The sequence below is a fragment of the Polypterus senegalus genome, chromosome 2, assembly GCF_016835505.1.
Source record: "Polypterus senegalus isolate Bchr_013 chromosome 2, ASM1683550v1, whole genome shotgun sequence".
Taxonomy (NCBI): Eukaryota; Metazoa; Chordata; class Cladistia; order Polypteriformes; family Polypteridae; genus Polypterus; species Polypterus senegalus.
The window spans coordinates 292,680,470-292,698,497 of NC_053155.1; the positions used below are offsets into that span (position 1 = coordinate 292,680,470).

The following is an 18,028-nucleotide window of genomic DNA, read 5'->3' on the forward strand; positions in this document are numbered from 1 at the left end:
GAGAAGAATCCTTACTTCAAAAGGATAACCTTGACGTATACACTCTTGTGCTAGAAAGAGTCATGCTTTTCCTTGTGAGTTTAACACTTGGAGCATGCTGAGAAAGACAGTGCCACACCATGGACATGGACAAATAACCATTTTTAAAGACAGCACATGTACTCCACTGTAAGCAAAGCTCTTCCCTTGAACAAGCAACCACAACATAAACCTCCACCCAGCACCGGGCTTAATTCACAAAGGCTTAGTTATACAAAGAATTTTATTTGTGCCAGGTTAAATTAGAAATATAAGTACCAAGTAAATGGCATACTTACAACATTTTTTTTTTCTTATGTTTGATTAGTTCTGAGTAATAAGCTCATGTTTAACGGTCAGGGAAATTTCTAGCTTTTACATGCTTTTAACTAATTTGTATCGCACCCTAGTAATTTAGCCATCTCTCATTCATGCTAACTAAATGCATTTTGTCATTGAGCCAAATTCAATATAAAAATGTATTTTCTCTTTAAAAAAAATAAATCTCAGTTACTTCTTGGTTGCTGCATGGAACAGAACATTCTTTGTGCATTCCAGCGGTCAATAACGACTTTATGCCCCCTGTCTGCAAGATAAGTTGGCTAACAGAGTCTAACAAGTTATATGTTGCACAATTTGTTGTGATTGAATGCTGCAGTTTTCATTTGAACTTCGCAGTGGTGAGATAGCTAACTGCTGACAGTTATTCAGATGGTTGTGGTCATACATGTAAATTATTTTTATAAAAAATAAATGCTACCCTTAATATGGTTAATAAGAAAACACTGTTCTGTGATACCACACTGATTTTTCATTCATATTTCATACTCCCACTATCCTCTGTTTAGATGCTTTTGTCTATGTGGAATTTTCTTCCCATTTGCGTTATGTGATTTGCAACAGTAAACGGGCCCCTGTGTGAAATTGTATGTGTGTGCCCTGCACTGAACTGGGACTCTGTGAAGGGTGTTTTCTGACTTGTGCTCTCTGTGGCTGGGATAGGCTTTGACCCCCTGTGACCCAGAATTAAATAGATTTGAGAATGTATGGAAACCTCTCACAAGACCATGTAAATCTATGTATATTTTATTTATAAGTATTGCCTTATTTGAAGTGATTCCTTTCAACTTCATCATCAAAATAAAATTCAGCAAAATCCCACCAGTATTAAATCTTTTTAAAACTTCTAGCCAAGTCAGACAAGCTTCTCTGCTCTTCATACTCCCTTTTATGCTTTCCTAGAAATATATGTGGCTTGAATGGGAAGTTTTCTTCCTGGGCCAGGCTGGGTTCTTTTTTCCTCCTGGTACCGTTCTTTGGGTCTCTCTTGTTTGATGGATTTCTAGTTCCATACATTCAGAAAAGCAGAGCAATTTCTATGAGATCTGGAGTTTTAAACCTCCCTTTCAGGGGTTAACTCTGTGCTCATATAGACTGAGTGAGCTGTGTAGAGTGATATGTGTATATGATGATTGCATAATTTGTCATATGATGTTAATATTACATTATATTTCCCAGCAAGTGGTTGAACATAACTATATTACAACACAGTGAAATCTTGTCTAGTTACCTGCCAACTAACAGCTGTGTGGTTTCAGTATCTCATCCTTATATGACAGCAGGATGCTGACTTGCATTGCTTGACTGGCCTGTTTGCACAAGACTATCACCACCCAATGTGTAAAAAGTATTCCTTTTTTATTTTTAATGTAATTTTTAGTGTTTGCAAATAATGTATATCTTGTTATTTAGGTATAATTCACCTGCTAGATTTGCACCTAGAGAACATCCTAGAGAAAAGTAGTGAGTTATACAGCATGGCTGTATATCAAGCATGAAAACTTTTTTTACCATTCAGTCCTTTCTTTAAATAAAAGATGTTCGCCTATCCTGTTCCACAGAGAATCATGATTATAACAAATTGTTTGTATACCACAAAACTAAAATGAAAATTTAAATATAGCATGTTTTTAATTCTTTTGCTGCTGTCATCATTGAGGACATGCAACCACTTATTTTAGTGGAAGGTACAGTCACCAAAAGCATGCTGTCAGAATTGAAGCCAGAATATAAGCTGCCCTGTCGCTTCTAAATAACTAGCGTTTTCTTTCAAAAATGTAGGAATAGGCGAAGGCTATTGTGCATTTATTAGTTGAGAAGGCTGAGGGTATCCCTACCCTACAGATAAGTGGGTGACATTGACTACAAATACTATGATTCAGAATTTGGGATACATTGTTTCATATTAAAAACTGCTGCCAAATTGTTTATGTGACATGAGATGAAAAGTAAGTAGAAAATTCTACATCTTGATCCACATCCTGTTTATGTCACAGGCAGTGTCCATAATATTAAAATATGTCTTGCAGTCAATGTACACTTTCAAAGTTACGTAACAGTTTGTAGTGCAGGCTTCAGCCAGCTTTTTCATTGCCAGTAAAATTGATGATCACTAGAAAAATGTCCTCCTCATCAGTTCACAATAATGGCAATGATGTTCAACTTAATTAACACTTGTTGTTTTCAGATAAAATTTAGAAAGCAAACTTGCCAAATGTTGGTAAGGCTGAAGGATAATTCATTCTGGAATGCAGTGCAACTGGTTTCCGTAATCTTTGTTAAGTCTCTTCTTTTTCACTTAGAAAGCCTTGTGTGCTTTTGAAAGCCTAACAAAATGGGACAATACTCACTCTGTCCCACATAGCATGGCAAATTCTAACATTATAATTTCCATAACAATATACAGGTGCCGGTCATAAAATTAGAATATCATGACAAAGTTGATTTATTTCAGTAATTCCATTCAAAAAGTGAAACTTGTATATTAGATTCATTCATTACACACAGACTGATGTATTTCAAATGTTTATTTCTTTTAATTTTGATGATTATAACTGACAACTAATGAAAGACCCAAATTCAGTATCTCGGAAAATTAGAATATTGTGAAAAGGTTCAATATTGAAGACACCTGGTGCCACACTCTAATCAGCTAATTAACTCAAAACACCTGCAAAAGCCTTTAAATGGTCTCTCAGTCTAGTTCTGTAGGCAACACAATCATGGGGAAGACTGCTGACTTGACAGTTGTCCAAAAGACGACCATTGACACCTTGCACAAGGAGGGCAAGACACAAAAGGTCATTGCTAAAGAGGCTGGCTGTTCACAGAGCTCTGTGTCCAAGCACATTAATAGAGAGGCGAAGGGAAGGACAAGATGTGGTAGAAAAAGTGTACAAGCAATAGGGATAACCGCACCCTGGAGAGGATTGTGAAACAAAACCCATTCAAAACTGTGGGGGAGATTCACAAAGAGTGGACTGCAGCTGGAGTCAGTGCTTCAAGAACCACCAGGCACAGACGTATGCAAGACATGGGTTTCAACTGTCGCATTCCTTGTGTCAAGCCACTCTTGAACAAGAGACAGCGTCAGAAGCGTCTTGCCTGGGCTAAAGACAAAACTGCTGCTAAGTGGTCAGAGTTATGTTCTCTGATGAAAGTAAATTTTGCATTTCCTTTGGAAATCAAGGTCCCAGAGTCTGGAGGAAGAGAGAAAAGGAACAGAATCCATATTGCTTGAGGTCCAGGGTAAAGTTTCCACAGTCAGTGATGGTTTGGGGTGCCATGTCATCTGCTGGTGTTGGTCCATTGTGTTTTCTGAGGTCCAAGGTCAACGCAGCCGTCTACCAGGAAGTTTTAGAGCACTTCATGCTTCCTGCTGCTGACAAACTTTATGGAGATGCAGATTTCATTTTCCAACAGGACCTGGCACCTGCACAAAGTGCCAAAACTACCAGTACCTGGTTTAAGGACCATGGTATCCCTGTTCTTGATTGGCCAGCAAACTCGCCTGACCTTAACCCCATAGAAAATCTATGGGGTATTGTGAAGAGGAAGATGCAATACGCCAGACCCAACAATTCAGAAGAGCTGAAGGCCACTATCAGAGCAACATGGGCTCTCATAACACCTGAGCAGTGCCACAGACTGATCGACTCCATGCCACGCCGCATTGCTGCAGTAATCCAGGCCAAAGGAGCCCCAACTAAATATTGAGTGCTGTACATGCTCATACTTTTCATGTTCATACCTTTCAGCTGGCCAACATTTCTAAAAATCCTTTTTTTTGCATTGGTCCTAATTGATATTCTAATTTTCTGAGATACTGAATTTGGGACTTTCATTAGTTGTCAGTTATAATCATCAAAATTAAAAGAAATAAACATTTGAATTACATCAGTCTGAGTGTAGTTAGTGAATCTAATATACAAGTTTCATTTTTTGAATGGAATTACTGAAATAAATCAACTTTGTCATGCTATTCTAATTTTATGACCGGCACCTGTATATATGGTATAATAAAACTTGTCAGCAAAGTGCAATACATTCCCACCCTTTTAATTGTTGAAAAGCAATCATGATTTGCCATAAACCAAAAAAAAGATAAAGTTCATATTTTTAATTGCATTTTTTACTCACCAGACTACCAAGATGTAATTCATTTTACTGCTTTTGGCCACAGTGTGCTTCCTCCTGTCTTCTAACTGGACTGCGTATACATGAGATCAATTGACAATAACATAATACTTGTGGAAACTTCAAGTCTATGTGGTGGATTACATTTTACAATTTATTTTTTCTTTTCAGACTGTTTTAAGGTGTCTTACTGTTGAGGCGGCACGGTGGTGCAGTAGGTAGCGCTGGCGCTTTTGAGTTGGAAGACCCGGGTTCACTTCCCGGGTTCTCCAAACATGGAGTTTGCATGTTTTCCCCGTGTCTGCGTGGGTTTCCTCCGGGTACTCCAGTTTCCTCCCACAGTCCAAAGACATGCAGTTTAGGTGCATTGGCGATTCTAAATTGTCCCTAGAGTGTGCGTGGTGTGTGTGTGTGTGTGCGTTCCCTGCGATGGGCTGGCGCCCTGCCCGGGGTTTGTTTCCTGCCTTGCTCCCTGTGTTGGCTGGGATTGGCTCCAGCAGACCCCCGTGACCCTGTAGTTGGGATATAGCGGGTTGGATAATGGATGGATGGATCTTACTGTTGACTTGCTAAGCTGATTAGCAAAAGCTTGTAGTAATTAAGTATGAAGGAAAATGATGACTAGCTAATACTTTTCTGTAGAAAGTAAGAGATTCTACTGTGTTGCTTTTATTTTATGATGTTATGATCCATTCATCTTTCATTTTCAACCTTGTTTATCCAGTTCCAGGTCATCACAAGTCTTAATCACAAGCTCACACTCTCTTATACAAGTCTAGTTTAGCCACCAATATACTCTGTCTTTCCTTAATATGATTGTGAAACAGTGTTTGCTACAAGTAGGGTTAATTTGGTTGCGACCATCATTTAATGTGAAGAGGTTTAAGTGGCTTACCTCAGGGTACAGTAACTAAATGCTCAAAAACTCTTCTGTCCTCCTCCAGACTGATCAATATTTCTTCTGCCATAGAGTGTAGGTGGGAGGTTAAGGGAAACTGGACAGGTTTTGTTTACCAAAGTTTCTAATTTGAAGGTAGTGAAAGACATGTGTTGCTGGAAAGTTAAATTTAGAGTGTAATTGTCCGTAGGATGTGAAGACTTTGTCTATATACAGATCTCTAAGTGATTTAATCCCTAATGTTTTTCCAAACATTAAAAACTGTGTACCTTTATGTGCAGATGCGTCTCGCCCCAATTACTTCACCAACTCTTCGCAACTGTGTGAGTGCGCCCACGAAGAACGAGGTTGCCAATGGATTATTTTATTCAATCAATCAATCAATCAACATTTATTTATATAGCACATATTCATACAAAAAAAATGTAGCTCAAAGTGCTTTACAAAATGAATAGAGAAATAGAAGACACAATAAAAGATAAACATAAGTCAACATTAATTAACATAGACTAAGAGTAAGGTCCGATGGCCAGGGTGGACAGAAAAAACAAAAAAAAACTCCAAAGGCTGGAGAAAAAAATAAAATCTGTAGGGGTTCCAGACCAAGAGACCGCCCAGTCCCCTCTGGGCAATCTACCTAACATAAATCAAACAGTCCTCTTTGTATTTAGGGTTTTCATGGAAGGACCTGATGATGATGGTCACGTAGACTTCTGGCTTTCAGTCCATCAATGTTGGTGCATCATGATGCTTTGAGTAGGTGGTGGTGGCGCAGGCCACCACCACAAAGAAACTGGAAAAAGAAACAGAAGAGAGAGTAGGGGTCAGTACGGATTTTAGAGCCACCATGAATAGTTATTATGAAGAATTGAACATACAGAGTATCAGTATTAAGTTAAAGTGAAGTTATAAAAAGGCCATGTTAAAGTAATGTGTTTTCAGCAGTTTTTAAAGTGCTCTACTGTATTTGCCTGGCGAATTCCTATTGGCAGGCTATTCCAGATTTTGGGTGCATAACAGCAGAAGGCCGCCTCACCACTTCTTTTAAGTTTTGTTCTTGGAATTCTAAGGAGACACTCATTTGAAGATCTAAGGATACGATTTGGAATATAACGTGTCAGGCATTCCGATATATAAAATGGAGTGAGATTATTTAAGGCTTTATAAACCATAAGCAGAATTTTAAAGTCAATCCTGAATGACACAGGCAACCAGTGTAGTGACATCAAAACTGGAGAAATGTGTTCAGATTTTCTTTTCCCAGTTAGGATTCTAGCAGCTGCATTCTGCACTCGTTGCAAATGATTTATGTCTTTTTTGGGTAGTCCTGAGAGGAGTGCGTTACAGTAATCTAGTCTACTGAAAACAAAAGCGTGAATTAATTTCTCAGCATCTTTCAATGATATAAGAGGTCTAACTTTAGCTATGTTTCTTAAGTAAAAAAATACTGTCCTAGTGGTCTGATGAATATGCGATTTAAGATTCAGATTACAGTCAACGGTTACCCCTAAATTTTTTACTTCCGTCTTAACTCTTAATCCTAGTGCATCAAGTTTATTTCTGATAACCTCGCTGAATCCATTATTGCCAATTACCAAAATTTCATTTTTCTCTTTATTTAGTTTGAGAAAATTACTATTCATCCATTCAGAAATACCAGTAAGACATTGTGTTAGTGTATCGAAAGAGTCGGATTCATCAGGTGCTATAGATAAGTACAGCTGTGTGTCATCAGCATAGCTGTGGTAGCTCATTAAAACAGCCACGTTTTTTTTTTTTTGATCCATGGACCCACTATCTGTTCTGAAATAAGCAAGTTTAGAAATTGAAAGAAAGTAATTCCTGATTTACAGTGCTTTTGCTCATATAATTGTTTGTAAAGTACATAAAATAATACATTGAATTGAACCTAAAACAGCTAATAATATGATTTTCAATCCTGACTGGTGAAGTGTTTGCAAAAATGTTACAAAAGTATATGCAGTAGTACAGTGAATTTCATACTTAAATATACAGTATGACCAGCATGCAACATGATGCCATTCTTTGGCACCATGTTCGTTATTACTACTGGTGATTGCTACTTTTAATTTAGATTTGGATCCTGTCTTGTAACTGATTTACAAGCCTTATCAGTGGATAGTATACAGTATGTACCAAGATCATAGTTCTGTTGTATATTTCGTCATTCTGAAAAAACAGAAAATAATTTTAGTGGATAATGTTTTATAAACTGTAACCTGGAGTAAACACTTACTTTGAAGCAAAATAAAACATGCTAATATACTCATGAAAAATGAAATTGTTATTATTGCTATTAATTTTAATATTAACATCCAGGTGTTATGCTATTAACATCCAGATTAGATGTTAGTGTGCCCTGTTGTCTAAGGTTGATCTTGTTCATGAAGTTGCAGAGAGAGAAAACTTCTTGACCTTTAACTGGATTAAGTAGATTTGATAAGTTAACATGGTGGTTAACATGAGAAAAGTAAGCAAAAATATAAAGTAGGGTTAAGTGTGCCACCTTGTGATGACTGCTTTTAATTCAATCCAGTTTTTTTAAACAGTGAAAAATGATTTCCATATTTGACTGTCTTGCTAAATCAAGCCTCTTGTTTTCATGGTTCTGCACTCTATTTTTTTAATGTAGGATGTGGTTTAAGTGAACATCTTTATAAAATTCTATGTTGGATGCTTTGCCGTTTGAAGCCTTTTGAAGCAGCAACATAATAATAAAGCTATACAACAGCCAAAGGCACACCCTGTGCACAGGCATTGATAAACTGAGCCAGTACTATTAGCACTCAGCTGTCTCTTTTTTAATTCATTTTTTAAATGTGTTTTCCAGATCTTTTGGTTGACATGTTGGGAGTTCTTGCCAGCTATAGCATTACTGTCAAGGAACTCAAACTCTTATTCAGCATGTTGCGAGGAGAAAATGGAATCTGGGTAAGAACATTTAAATGAACAACTGTATCAAATGTCACTGCTGTTCAATGGATTAGAAGTTTAGCAATGCATGATGCTAGAGACAAATGCCCTCTTGAGGGCCATAAACTAAATTTGTTTGCATTGCTTGATAATTGATTTGTTGTATTAAGGTGATAGAGGTAATTGACAGAGAATTGATTAACAGGTATCTGGGGAATGCTGCTTTTGCAAATGCATGATTGTGTAAAATGTATTTCTTCTACTTCTAACAACTGTTTAATTCTTTTTGTCTGTTAGCCAAGGCATGCAGTCAAATTGTTGTCAGTTTTGAATCAAATGCCTCAAAGGCATGGGCCAGACACCTTTTTCAATTTCCCTGGACGCAGTGCAGCAGTAAGTTTGAACTGAATTCTTATACATATCCTTTTATGTAGCAGCTACTTCATTTTTTCATAAATATGTGGACATTCAGGCAGCCCTCTTTGAAATCTAACTTCTCTTTAGTGCTTATAGCAATATTTGAATAGAAATTCTCCTTTTATCCCATATTATCATAAATATTATGTGAACGAATTTCCAGGAATCCCATGATACAATATTAATCCCAATAAAATACCACATTGCTGTTTTTAAGTTTTGCAATATTCTAAGTAAAGAGATTCAGCTGTAAATTATATTTTTAATTTGGGAGTAAATATTTTGTATGTTTGAAGTAAATTCTGAAATCATAATCATACAGACACAATTTGTCACTTTATTTACCTAATAGGAAAAACTACCCTTATTTCTATTTCATTTTGGCAGAGAATTTCCAAGCTATCAGCACTGGAAGTACTGTTATGGTATTTAAAACACATAATGTTGCCTTGACTATTCTTAGTTCATGGTGATGCTTTGTGAGGGGACACTTATGTTACACTACATCTGACATTGAGTAATTTAGATTGAAATGTTTTATGTTTAGCATATCTCTTCAATACACATGAATATGCTTTTATAATTCTTGCTGGTACATACAAGTCTGTGGATATTAAGACGCTAATAACCTAACACTACTTTTCTTGTGAGATTACATATCTTGCTTAACTTGAAAACTGCGTAGTCCATCTTAAATACCTCAGTGAGAAAGTGACATAATATATTATTTAAACCTACGAAAGAAATTTACAAGGAATGGTCCAGGATTTTTTCAGTATCTGGCAAAAAGCCTAAAATGCATATGCTTAGAATTTGTAAATGGTACTGAAGGAAAGCCCACATTGACAAGTTTAGAACATGTGGTCTTCACACAAAGATTACTTGATTCAATATTCGAACCCAGATTCTAGCACTGATAACCATTGTCCATGCAATTGTAAGAAAGGCGCTATATTGCGCCCGACCTGGCACAGACTTGACACAGGAGGCACGTATAAAACAAAAGACTTTTATTTTTCTTCAGCTGGAGGGCACGTCTTCCCCGTAATCCCTCCAGCCACAACACAGTCCCAAGCACTAATCACTGAGTCACCACACTCCTCTCTTTCACCACCACTCCTCCACAGCTTTGTCCTCCTTCCACCCGACTCTGGCCAATGAGTGCTGGTTTCTGGCTCCCTTTTATCAGGCACCTGCAAGTGCTCCAGGTGGTTGACTGCTGGCCTCCAGCTGCACTTACAGGTGCGGCGAAACCAGTGCCCAAAAGGGGCCAGTCGTTCCTGGTGCAGCACCCCCTGGCGACGCCTGCAGAACCCCACAGAGCTGCAGAGAACTCCAATCCCCATGAACCCCTGGGGGAGTCCGAGGCACCGCTGCAACCCAGGGATGCTGTCATCTTATGTCCAGGGGGAGATACTGGGCTTCCCACCCTTGTCCGCCTGGCAGATGTGGTGAAGGGGCGTCCCGGCCAGGCATGGGCCCCGGCCATCTGCCACACAATGCATTAAATGCTTTGATTAAACAAGAAATGGTTGTGTCTCTTAGCAAGTGCAAATATGTTTTATTAGCAAGAGTTCTGTAGTGTTTAATTACTATTGTTTATTTCCAAAATGGAGATTCAAGCAATGGATAGGTAAATACATCATTTTACAGTTGGGGTCTGTAATATGAGTTATTAGAGCTGCAGTCTCCAATATTTAAGGATCTGTTGTCTGGCTTTGATTCTTGTCTTAGTCACTTTTCTTTGTGAAATGTATAGTTATCATATGTTCTGCATTAGTGTTATCCTGAGTTTTAACCCTCATTTCAAATGACAGGCACGTTAGATTCTACTATTGTGAAATCTGGTGGTCCTATTCTTGATTTACTTAAGCCATATATCAGAGAGAAGGAGAGTGGAGGCAGATGGGATATGATAGTTCATAAAAATTATGGAATGTAACATCTAGTGTGCTGTCCAGCCTGCAATCTAATGCTTCTAAAACAAACCCTCGCCTGTGACTCTGAAATGGTTTTTGTTAGTGCTCTTGAAAATCCAATATAATAATTAGGCTGTCAATATAACAATTCTTTAAATAAATGTAACTTTGGTGGTCATTTACTGTATACTTAGAAGTAAGTTCAGTTTTTGCATTAGAGCTCTTATTTTTTTTTTAATTTTCACAATTTTCTACTAAAAGACTTGTTTAAAGTAAGTATGTCTTTTATTCAGACTAAAAAAATGATGGAGAAAAGTGAGAAAGTATAAAATATTGCCTATTAACAAAATGTGCTAAGAGGACACCTCTAGTACCAGAGCTAAATTTATGTTTTTCAATTTCAGGCTATTGCATTGCCTCCCATTGCTAAGTGGCCTTACCAAAATGGCTTTACTCTCAACACATGGTTTCGAATGGATCCCTTGAATAACATCAATGTAGACAAGGACAAGCCCTACCTTTACTGGTGAGTATAGCCTTTTACCTTTTAATGTTACTGTATTTATATGCCATTCTGTGATTTACTGAGAACATTGATGTTATATAATAAAATCAACCGGAACAGATTTGTTTATTTAAATTTGATTTACATTTTGATGTAGATGCCATGCAATATCAGCCATATTATGAATAAAAAAGATATAAAACACACAAAGAGTTACATATCAGTCTCACACAAAGATGAAAGAAAAGTATTTATAAAGTCAATCTAAATAAAAAAGAAATGCTATTAAGAGAAAGAAGTGGACTTTTGGTTTGAGGATGTATTATTATTACTATAATAATATTAGGAAGTGTGATAACTCCAGATAAGAGTTTTCAGTAATAAGCCTAGAATTGCACAGGTGAAAATATTTGTGTTGTGATGAAGAATAAAAAACAGGCATACTATCCCATAAAAAATCTAAAATTTCCATAATGGCATGCCAACTGTACCATTCTATAAAGGGGATTTCTTTTCCTTATCCTCATCCTTCTAGTTCCAAAAAATTAATGAAATGCTACATTTCCAAAAAAAAAGAGATCCTTTACCAGATTAAGGCTGTTTGAGAATATTTTTATATACAGATATTCTAAACGTGTTTAGTTAATCTACAAACATCTTATTTTCAGGAATGAGAAAGTTATAGCTTAGGTACTTTCACAGAAAAGTTGTCAGTTTGTTTTAGATCCTATCACTAGTAATACTACACAGTATGAAGGTCGACTCACATCTGCCTTACTTGAACAGCATGTTCTCTTGTCTTTCCCATGTTGAAGAGTGGCTTAGAGCAATAGGACCCTGTGTCACATCATATTTATACCCCAGGGACAAAGGAAGTCATCCATCCATCCATCCATTTCCTAACCCGCTGAATCCGAACAGGGTCACGGGGGCCTGCTGGAGCCAATCCCAGCCAACACAGGGCACAAGGCAGGAACCAATCCTGGGCAGGGTGCCAACCCACCGCAGGACACACACAAACACACCCACACACCAAGCACACACTAGGGCTAATTTAGAATCGCCAATCCACCTAACCTGCATGTCTTTGGATTGTGGGAGGAAACCGGAGCGCCCGGAGGAAACCCACGCAGACACGGGGAGAACATGCAAACTCCACGCAGGGAGGATCCGGGAAGCGAACCCAGGTCTCCTAACTGCAAGGCAGCAGCGCCACCACTGCGCCACCGTGCCGCCCGAAGGAAATCATTAATGACTAATTAAAAGTTCCAATTTACTCTGATAAACTAGAAATTAAATAAATGCTTCAATTACATATATTTTATAGGAATTGTTAGGGGTGCCAATAATTGTGGCACACATGATTTCTTAATGTGGTATTTTTTTCCCAATAAATACATGTATTTCAATTAAAGGCTGGATTTTTTATCATTTTTGTGTTGTGAGCCTATATTTTTTGGGAAAAAAAAGAATTTATTAGAAGCCTAAGAACACATCTTAACCAGGGGTGCCGATAATTGTGGGAGGTGCTGTATGCACAGTGAAACTTTGAAAACTGCTTAAGCAAAAGAAACTCAATATGTGCATTTTTACCTGATAAGGTTAAGTTTCGACCATCCCTGATCAATTCACCTTTACAGAGCCAAAATTCAAAGCATGTATCACAGCCATCTTTTTGTGCATTCCTTAATGCTTTGAATTTCACCAGAGACAAGTTAGAAGACCATTGGTACGCTGGGCCAATATTGCCAGATACTATAATTAAACTGCTCCATTGTGTCTCAACTCTTCTACTCCTTTCGGCTGCTCCTGTTAGGGATTGCCACAGCAGATCATCTTGTTCCATGTCTTTCTTTCCTCTACATCTTGTTCTGTTACACCCATCACCTGCATGTTCTCTCTCAGAACATCCATAAACCTCCTCCTATGCCTTCCTCTTTTTCTCTTGTCTGGCAGCTCTATCCTTAGCATCCTTCCCCCAATATACCCAGCATCTCTCCTCTGCACATGTCCAAACCAACGCAATCTCGCCTCTCTGACTTTGTCTCCCAACCATCCAACTTGAGCTGACCCTCTAATGTTCTCATTTCTAATCCTTTCCATCTTCATCACACCCAGTGCAAATCTTAGCATCTTTAACTCTGCCCCCTCCAGCTCTGTCTCCTGCTTTCTGGTCAGTGCCACCGTCTCCAACCCATATAACATAGCTGGTCTCACTACCGTCCTGTAGACCTTCCCTTTCACTCTTGCTGATACCCGTCTGTCACAAATTACTCCTGACACACTTCTCTACCCATTCCACCCTGCCTGTACTCTCTATTTCACCTCTCTTCCATAATCCCTATTACTCTGTACTGTTGATCCCAAGTAGTTAAACTCATCCACCTTCGCCAACTCTACTCCCTGCATCCTCACCATTCCACTGACCTCCCTCTCATTTACACACATGTATTCTGTCTTGTTCCTACTGACCTTCATTCCTCTCCTCTCTAGAGCATATCTCCACCTCTTCAGGGTCTCCTCAACCTGCTCCCTACTATCGCTACAGATCACAATGTCATCAGCAAACATCATAGTCCAGCGAGGACTCCTGTCTAATCTCGTCTGTCAACCTGTCTGTCACCATTGCAAATAAGAAAGGACTCAGATCTGATCCCTGATGTAATCCCACCTCCATGATGAATACATCCGTCGCTCCTACCGCAGATCTCACTACTGTCACACTTCCCTCGTACATATCCTGTACAACTCTTACGTACTTCTCTGACATTCCTGACTTCCTCATACAATACCACAGCTTCTCTCGAGGCACCCTGTCATATGCTTTCTCCAGGTCCACAAAGACGCAATGCAACTCCTTCTGACCTAAAGTTCTCCATCAACTTCCTCTGAGCAAACATTGTATCTGTGGTGTTCTTTCTTGGCATGAAACCATACTGCTCACTAATCATCACCTCACTTCTTAACCTAGCTTCCACTACCCTTTCCCATAACTTCATGCTGTGGCACATCAATTTTATCCCCTGAAGTTACTACAATCCAGCACATCCCCCTTATTCTGAAATATTGGCACCAGTACACTTCTTTTCCACTCCTCAGGCATCCTCTCACTTTGCAAGATTCCATTAAAGAATCTGGTTAAAAACTCCACTGCCATCTCTCCTAAACACATCCATGCTTCCATATATATGTCATCTGGACCAATGGCCTTTCCATTTTTCATCCTCTTCATAGCTGTCCTTACTTCCTCCTTGCTAATCCGTTGCTCTTCCTGATTCACTATCTCCACATCATCCAACCTCTTCTCTCTCGTTCTCTTCATTCATCAGCCTCTCAAAGTGTTCTTTCCATCTGCTCAACACACTCTTCTCGCTTGTGAGTACATTTCCATCCTTTATCACCCTAACCTGCTGCACATCTTTCTAGCCAATCGGTACAGGTCCTTTTCTCCCTCCTTAGTGTCCAACCTCTCATACAACTCATCATACGCCTTTTCTTTAGCCTTCGTCACCTCTCTCTTCACCTTGCCTTATCTCCTTGTACTCTTGTCTACTTTCTGCATCTCTCTGACTATCCCACTTCTTCTTTGCCATCCTCTTCCTCTGTATACTCTCCTGTATTTCCTCATTCCACCACCAGGTTTCCTTTTCCTCCTTCCTCTTTCCAGATGTCATGCCAAGCACCCTTCTTGCTGTCACCCTTACTACATCTGCTGTAGTTTCCCAGCTGTCTGGTAACTCTTCACTGCCACCCAGTGCCTGTCTCACCTCCTCCCTAAACTCAACGTTGCAGTCTTCCTTTTTCAACTTCCATCATTTGATCCTTGGCTGTGCCCTCACTCTCTTCCTCTTCTTGATCTCCAACGTCATCCTACAGACCACCATCCTATGCTGCTTAACTACACTTTCCCCTGCCACCACTTTGCAGTCTTCAATCTCCTTCAGATCAACTCTTCTGCATAGGATGTAATCTACCTGTGTGCATCTTCCTCCACTCTTGTACGTAACCCTATGTTCCTCCCTCTTCTTAAAATACGTATTCACCACCGCCATGTCCATCCTTTTGGCAAAATCCACTATCCCCTGACCTTCTTCATTCCTTTCCTTGACACCATACCTACCCATCACCTCCTCATCTCCACTGTTCCCTTCACCAACATGCCCATTGAAATCCGCTCCAATCACCACTTTCTGTCCCTTGGGTACACTGTTCATCACTTCATCCAACTCACTCCAAAAATCTTCTTTCTCACCCATTGCACACCCAACTTGCGGTGCATATGCACTAACAACATTCATCATCACACCTTCAGTTTCCAGCCTCATAATCATTACTCTGTCTGACACTCTTTTCACCTCCAAAACACTCTTGACATACTGTTCCTCCAGAATAACTGCTACCCCATTTTTCCTCCCATCCACACTATGATAGAACAATTTGAATCCACCTCAAATCCATCTGGCCTTACTCCCTTTCCATTTAGTCTCTTGCACACACAATATATCAACCTTCCTTCTCTCCATCATATCTGCTAACTCTCTCCCCTTACCAGTCATACTGCCAACATTCAAAGTTTCTACCCTCAGTTCCACTCTCTTTACTTTCCTCCTCTCCTCCTGCCTCCGGACACGTCTCCCCCTCTTCTTCTCCTTCTTCTTCTTCGGCCAACAGCAGCCCAATTTCTGCCAGCACCCTGTTGACTAACAGTACTGGAGATGGTCGTTGTTAACCCAGGGCTCGAACGATCCGGTATGGAAATTACAAAAAAATTATAATAAAGTAAAAAAGAACAAAAACACAAACAAATATCATACAGTATATGCTCACATACAAGTTGAGTCTTGAAACCCAAAAAATCAATCATAAAATCGGACACCGATTTATATGCCTGTTCAAAAATGCGACACTAATTTTAAATTTTTTTAACATCTTCTTGCCTCCTCCAATCTTGCATCAGTTTCTACGATGCATCGAGTTTTGTTGCAGCAGCGCAGTTACCAATTTCTTTCGCTACTTCAACAAAGTTTAAATTAAAACCAGCTTCATATTTTCTTCTGATCGAACGCACCATCATAGATAAAGGATGCTCTTACGATAAAGGTGTATAATACAAAAAATATAAATTAATACAAACATTGCTTCAGAATAGTTCAGGTATTACCATGTGGTCATGTAGGCACAATAGAGAGACAGAGAGAGAGGTTAGGAGCACACACTGATACAGTGCATTGCCGCACCTACATAGAAAAAAAAAGGCAGTGTGCTTCATGGTTACTCTCTCAGGTGGGCGTTAGCATATCATAATCTCTTGAACCAATAGCTTGAGTTTTTAGCATTCGACTTATACAACTGACATCATAAAATACTTGAAATTATACAGTAAAATCAAGTCCCGACTTATCTGTGGGAGAACTTAAACACGAGTATATACGGTACTTGAAATCACACATCAGTGCAATACAGACTTTCAGTTGGTAGTACTGATACTGTAAAAAAAAACTAGTACTGTTGCATTTTCAGCATTTTCGTGTCAACTTGCTACCAAAGTATCAGTTCCTATGATATCCCTAGTTGTCCGTAATCTTGTTATATATACTGTATCAAAAAATCTCTGCATAGAAACCCATTTTCTTTACAATCTGATATTTAATCCATTCCATAGTATTTCTGTTTTAATTTAACTATGTTCAGTAACTTTTAGTGTGGTTGCATTAGTGACTGCTGTGGAAGAATTCTTAAGGATTCTTGTGTATTTTGCTAGGCTGGCTATTGTTTTAGTCTTTCTTCCATTTACCTAATAAGAATGATGTAACTTAAGTAAAAGTTTCTCTGTTTTGCTTGTGGTCAGTAGAATTCTATTTGTAATTGAAGTATTTTTTGTAGAGAATAACAGTAGATAATCTTGAGTAGTCACCATCCACTTTGGAAATTTAAGTGATTAATTTTGGTGTCCTCTTTATTTGAAGTTTGTTTTTGTGTGAAATGTGTTAGAATATTTGTCCCTCAAGTACACTTAAAGTGTTAGAATAAAATCAGTTAAATTGTCTTTCACAAAGTGAAAATCTTTAAAAGTAACTTTAAAGTAACAAGAGCATTCACAACTATCCCCAGTATGCAAGCAATTCTTTTTATTAATGATAACTATTAGCTATGAAATATAGCTACTGTATAATAGCTGGATACTAGAAATTGATTAAAAATGAAAGAAAAGTTTAGTTGATAGATAAATGAATTTTGTAGTAATAATGCCCACCAGAGCATATACAAACTAGTGGGGTCATTTCCAGACCTACTCCCTCATCTACTTTGTTTCATTCTCCCTTTCCTAGATTCATTTTTCCTGTTTTTTTAACTTTGCAGCAATTGTAATCTGCCTCACAGTTTCACTTGTCTTTAGTTCATATTAATTTTTGAACTTAATGCCAGTTTTTTGATTACTTTTGTCTGCTTATTATTATTCTTTAATGTGACTTTATCCTAGCTTGTGAGTGCCATTTTGTGCATGATTATTTGTGCAAAGAATAGACAACTGAATTGGACAGAGTTTTAAAAATGTTTTGATGACAAAAATAATTTCAACTTGTATTCAAGTATTAATTCCATGTGTTTCTTTTTCAGCTTTCGAACAAGCAAAGGAGTTGGCTACTCAGCACATTTTGTTGGCAACTGTTTAATAGTCACTTCATTAAAATCGAAAGGGAAAGGTTTTCAGCATTGTGTGAAGTACGACTTTCAACCTCAGAAAGTAAGATTTTTGTATCTCCAGTTTAAACATTCTGCATGTTACTGTAATATGTAATGTTATTGTGAGTCACTCTTCTGATAGTAGTGAAAATATTTCATAATTAATAGACATTTACA

General features: G+C 38.3%; 1 protein-coding gene across 15 annotated transcripts in view; it reads left to right on the forward strand.

Annotated features, from left to right (window-relative positions):
• Nucleotides 1-18,028, forward strand: part of nbeaa (neurobeachin a) — an 894,135-nt gene that overhangs the window by 254,109 nt on the left and 621,998 nt on the right. For all 15 annotated transcript variants that reach the window (XM_039745777.1, XM_039745778.1, XM_039745781.1 and 12 more), the window contains exons 3-6: nucleotides 8,244-8,344; nucleotides 8,624-8,719; nucleotides 11,067-11,188; nucleotides 17,786-17,912. In XM_039745777.1, the coding sequence (XP_039601711.1) occupies nucleotides 8,244-8,344; nucleotides 8,624-8,719; nucleotides 11,067-11,188; nucleotides 17,786-17,912 (446 nt within the window). The remainder of the gene's footprint in view (nucleotides 1-8,243; nucleotides 8,345-8,623; nucleotides 8,720-11,066; nucleotides 11,189-17,785; nucleotides 17,913-18,028) is intronic.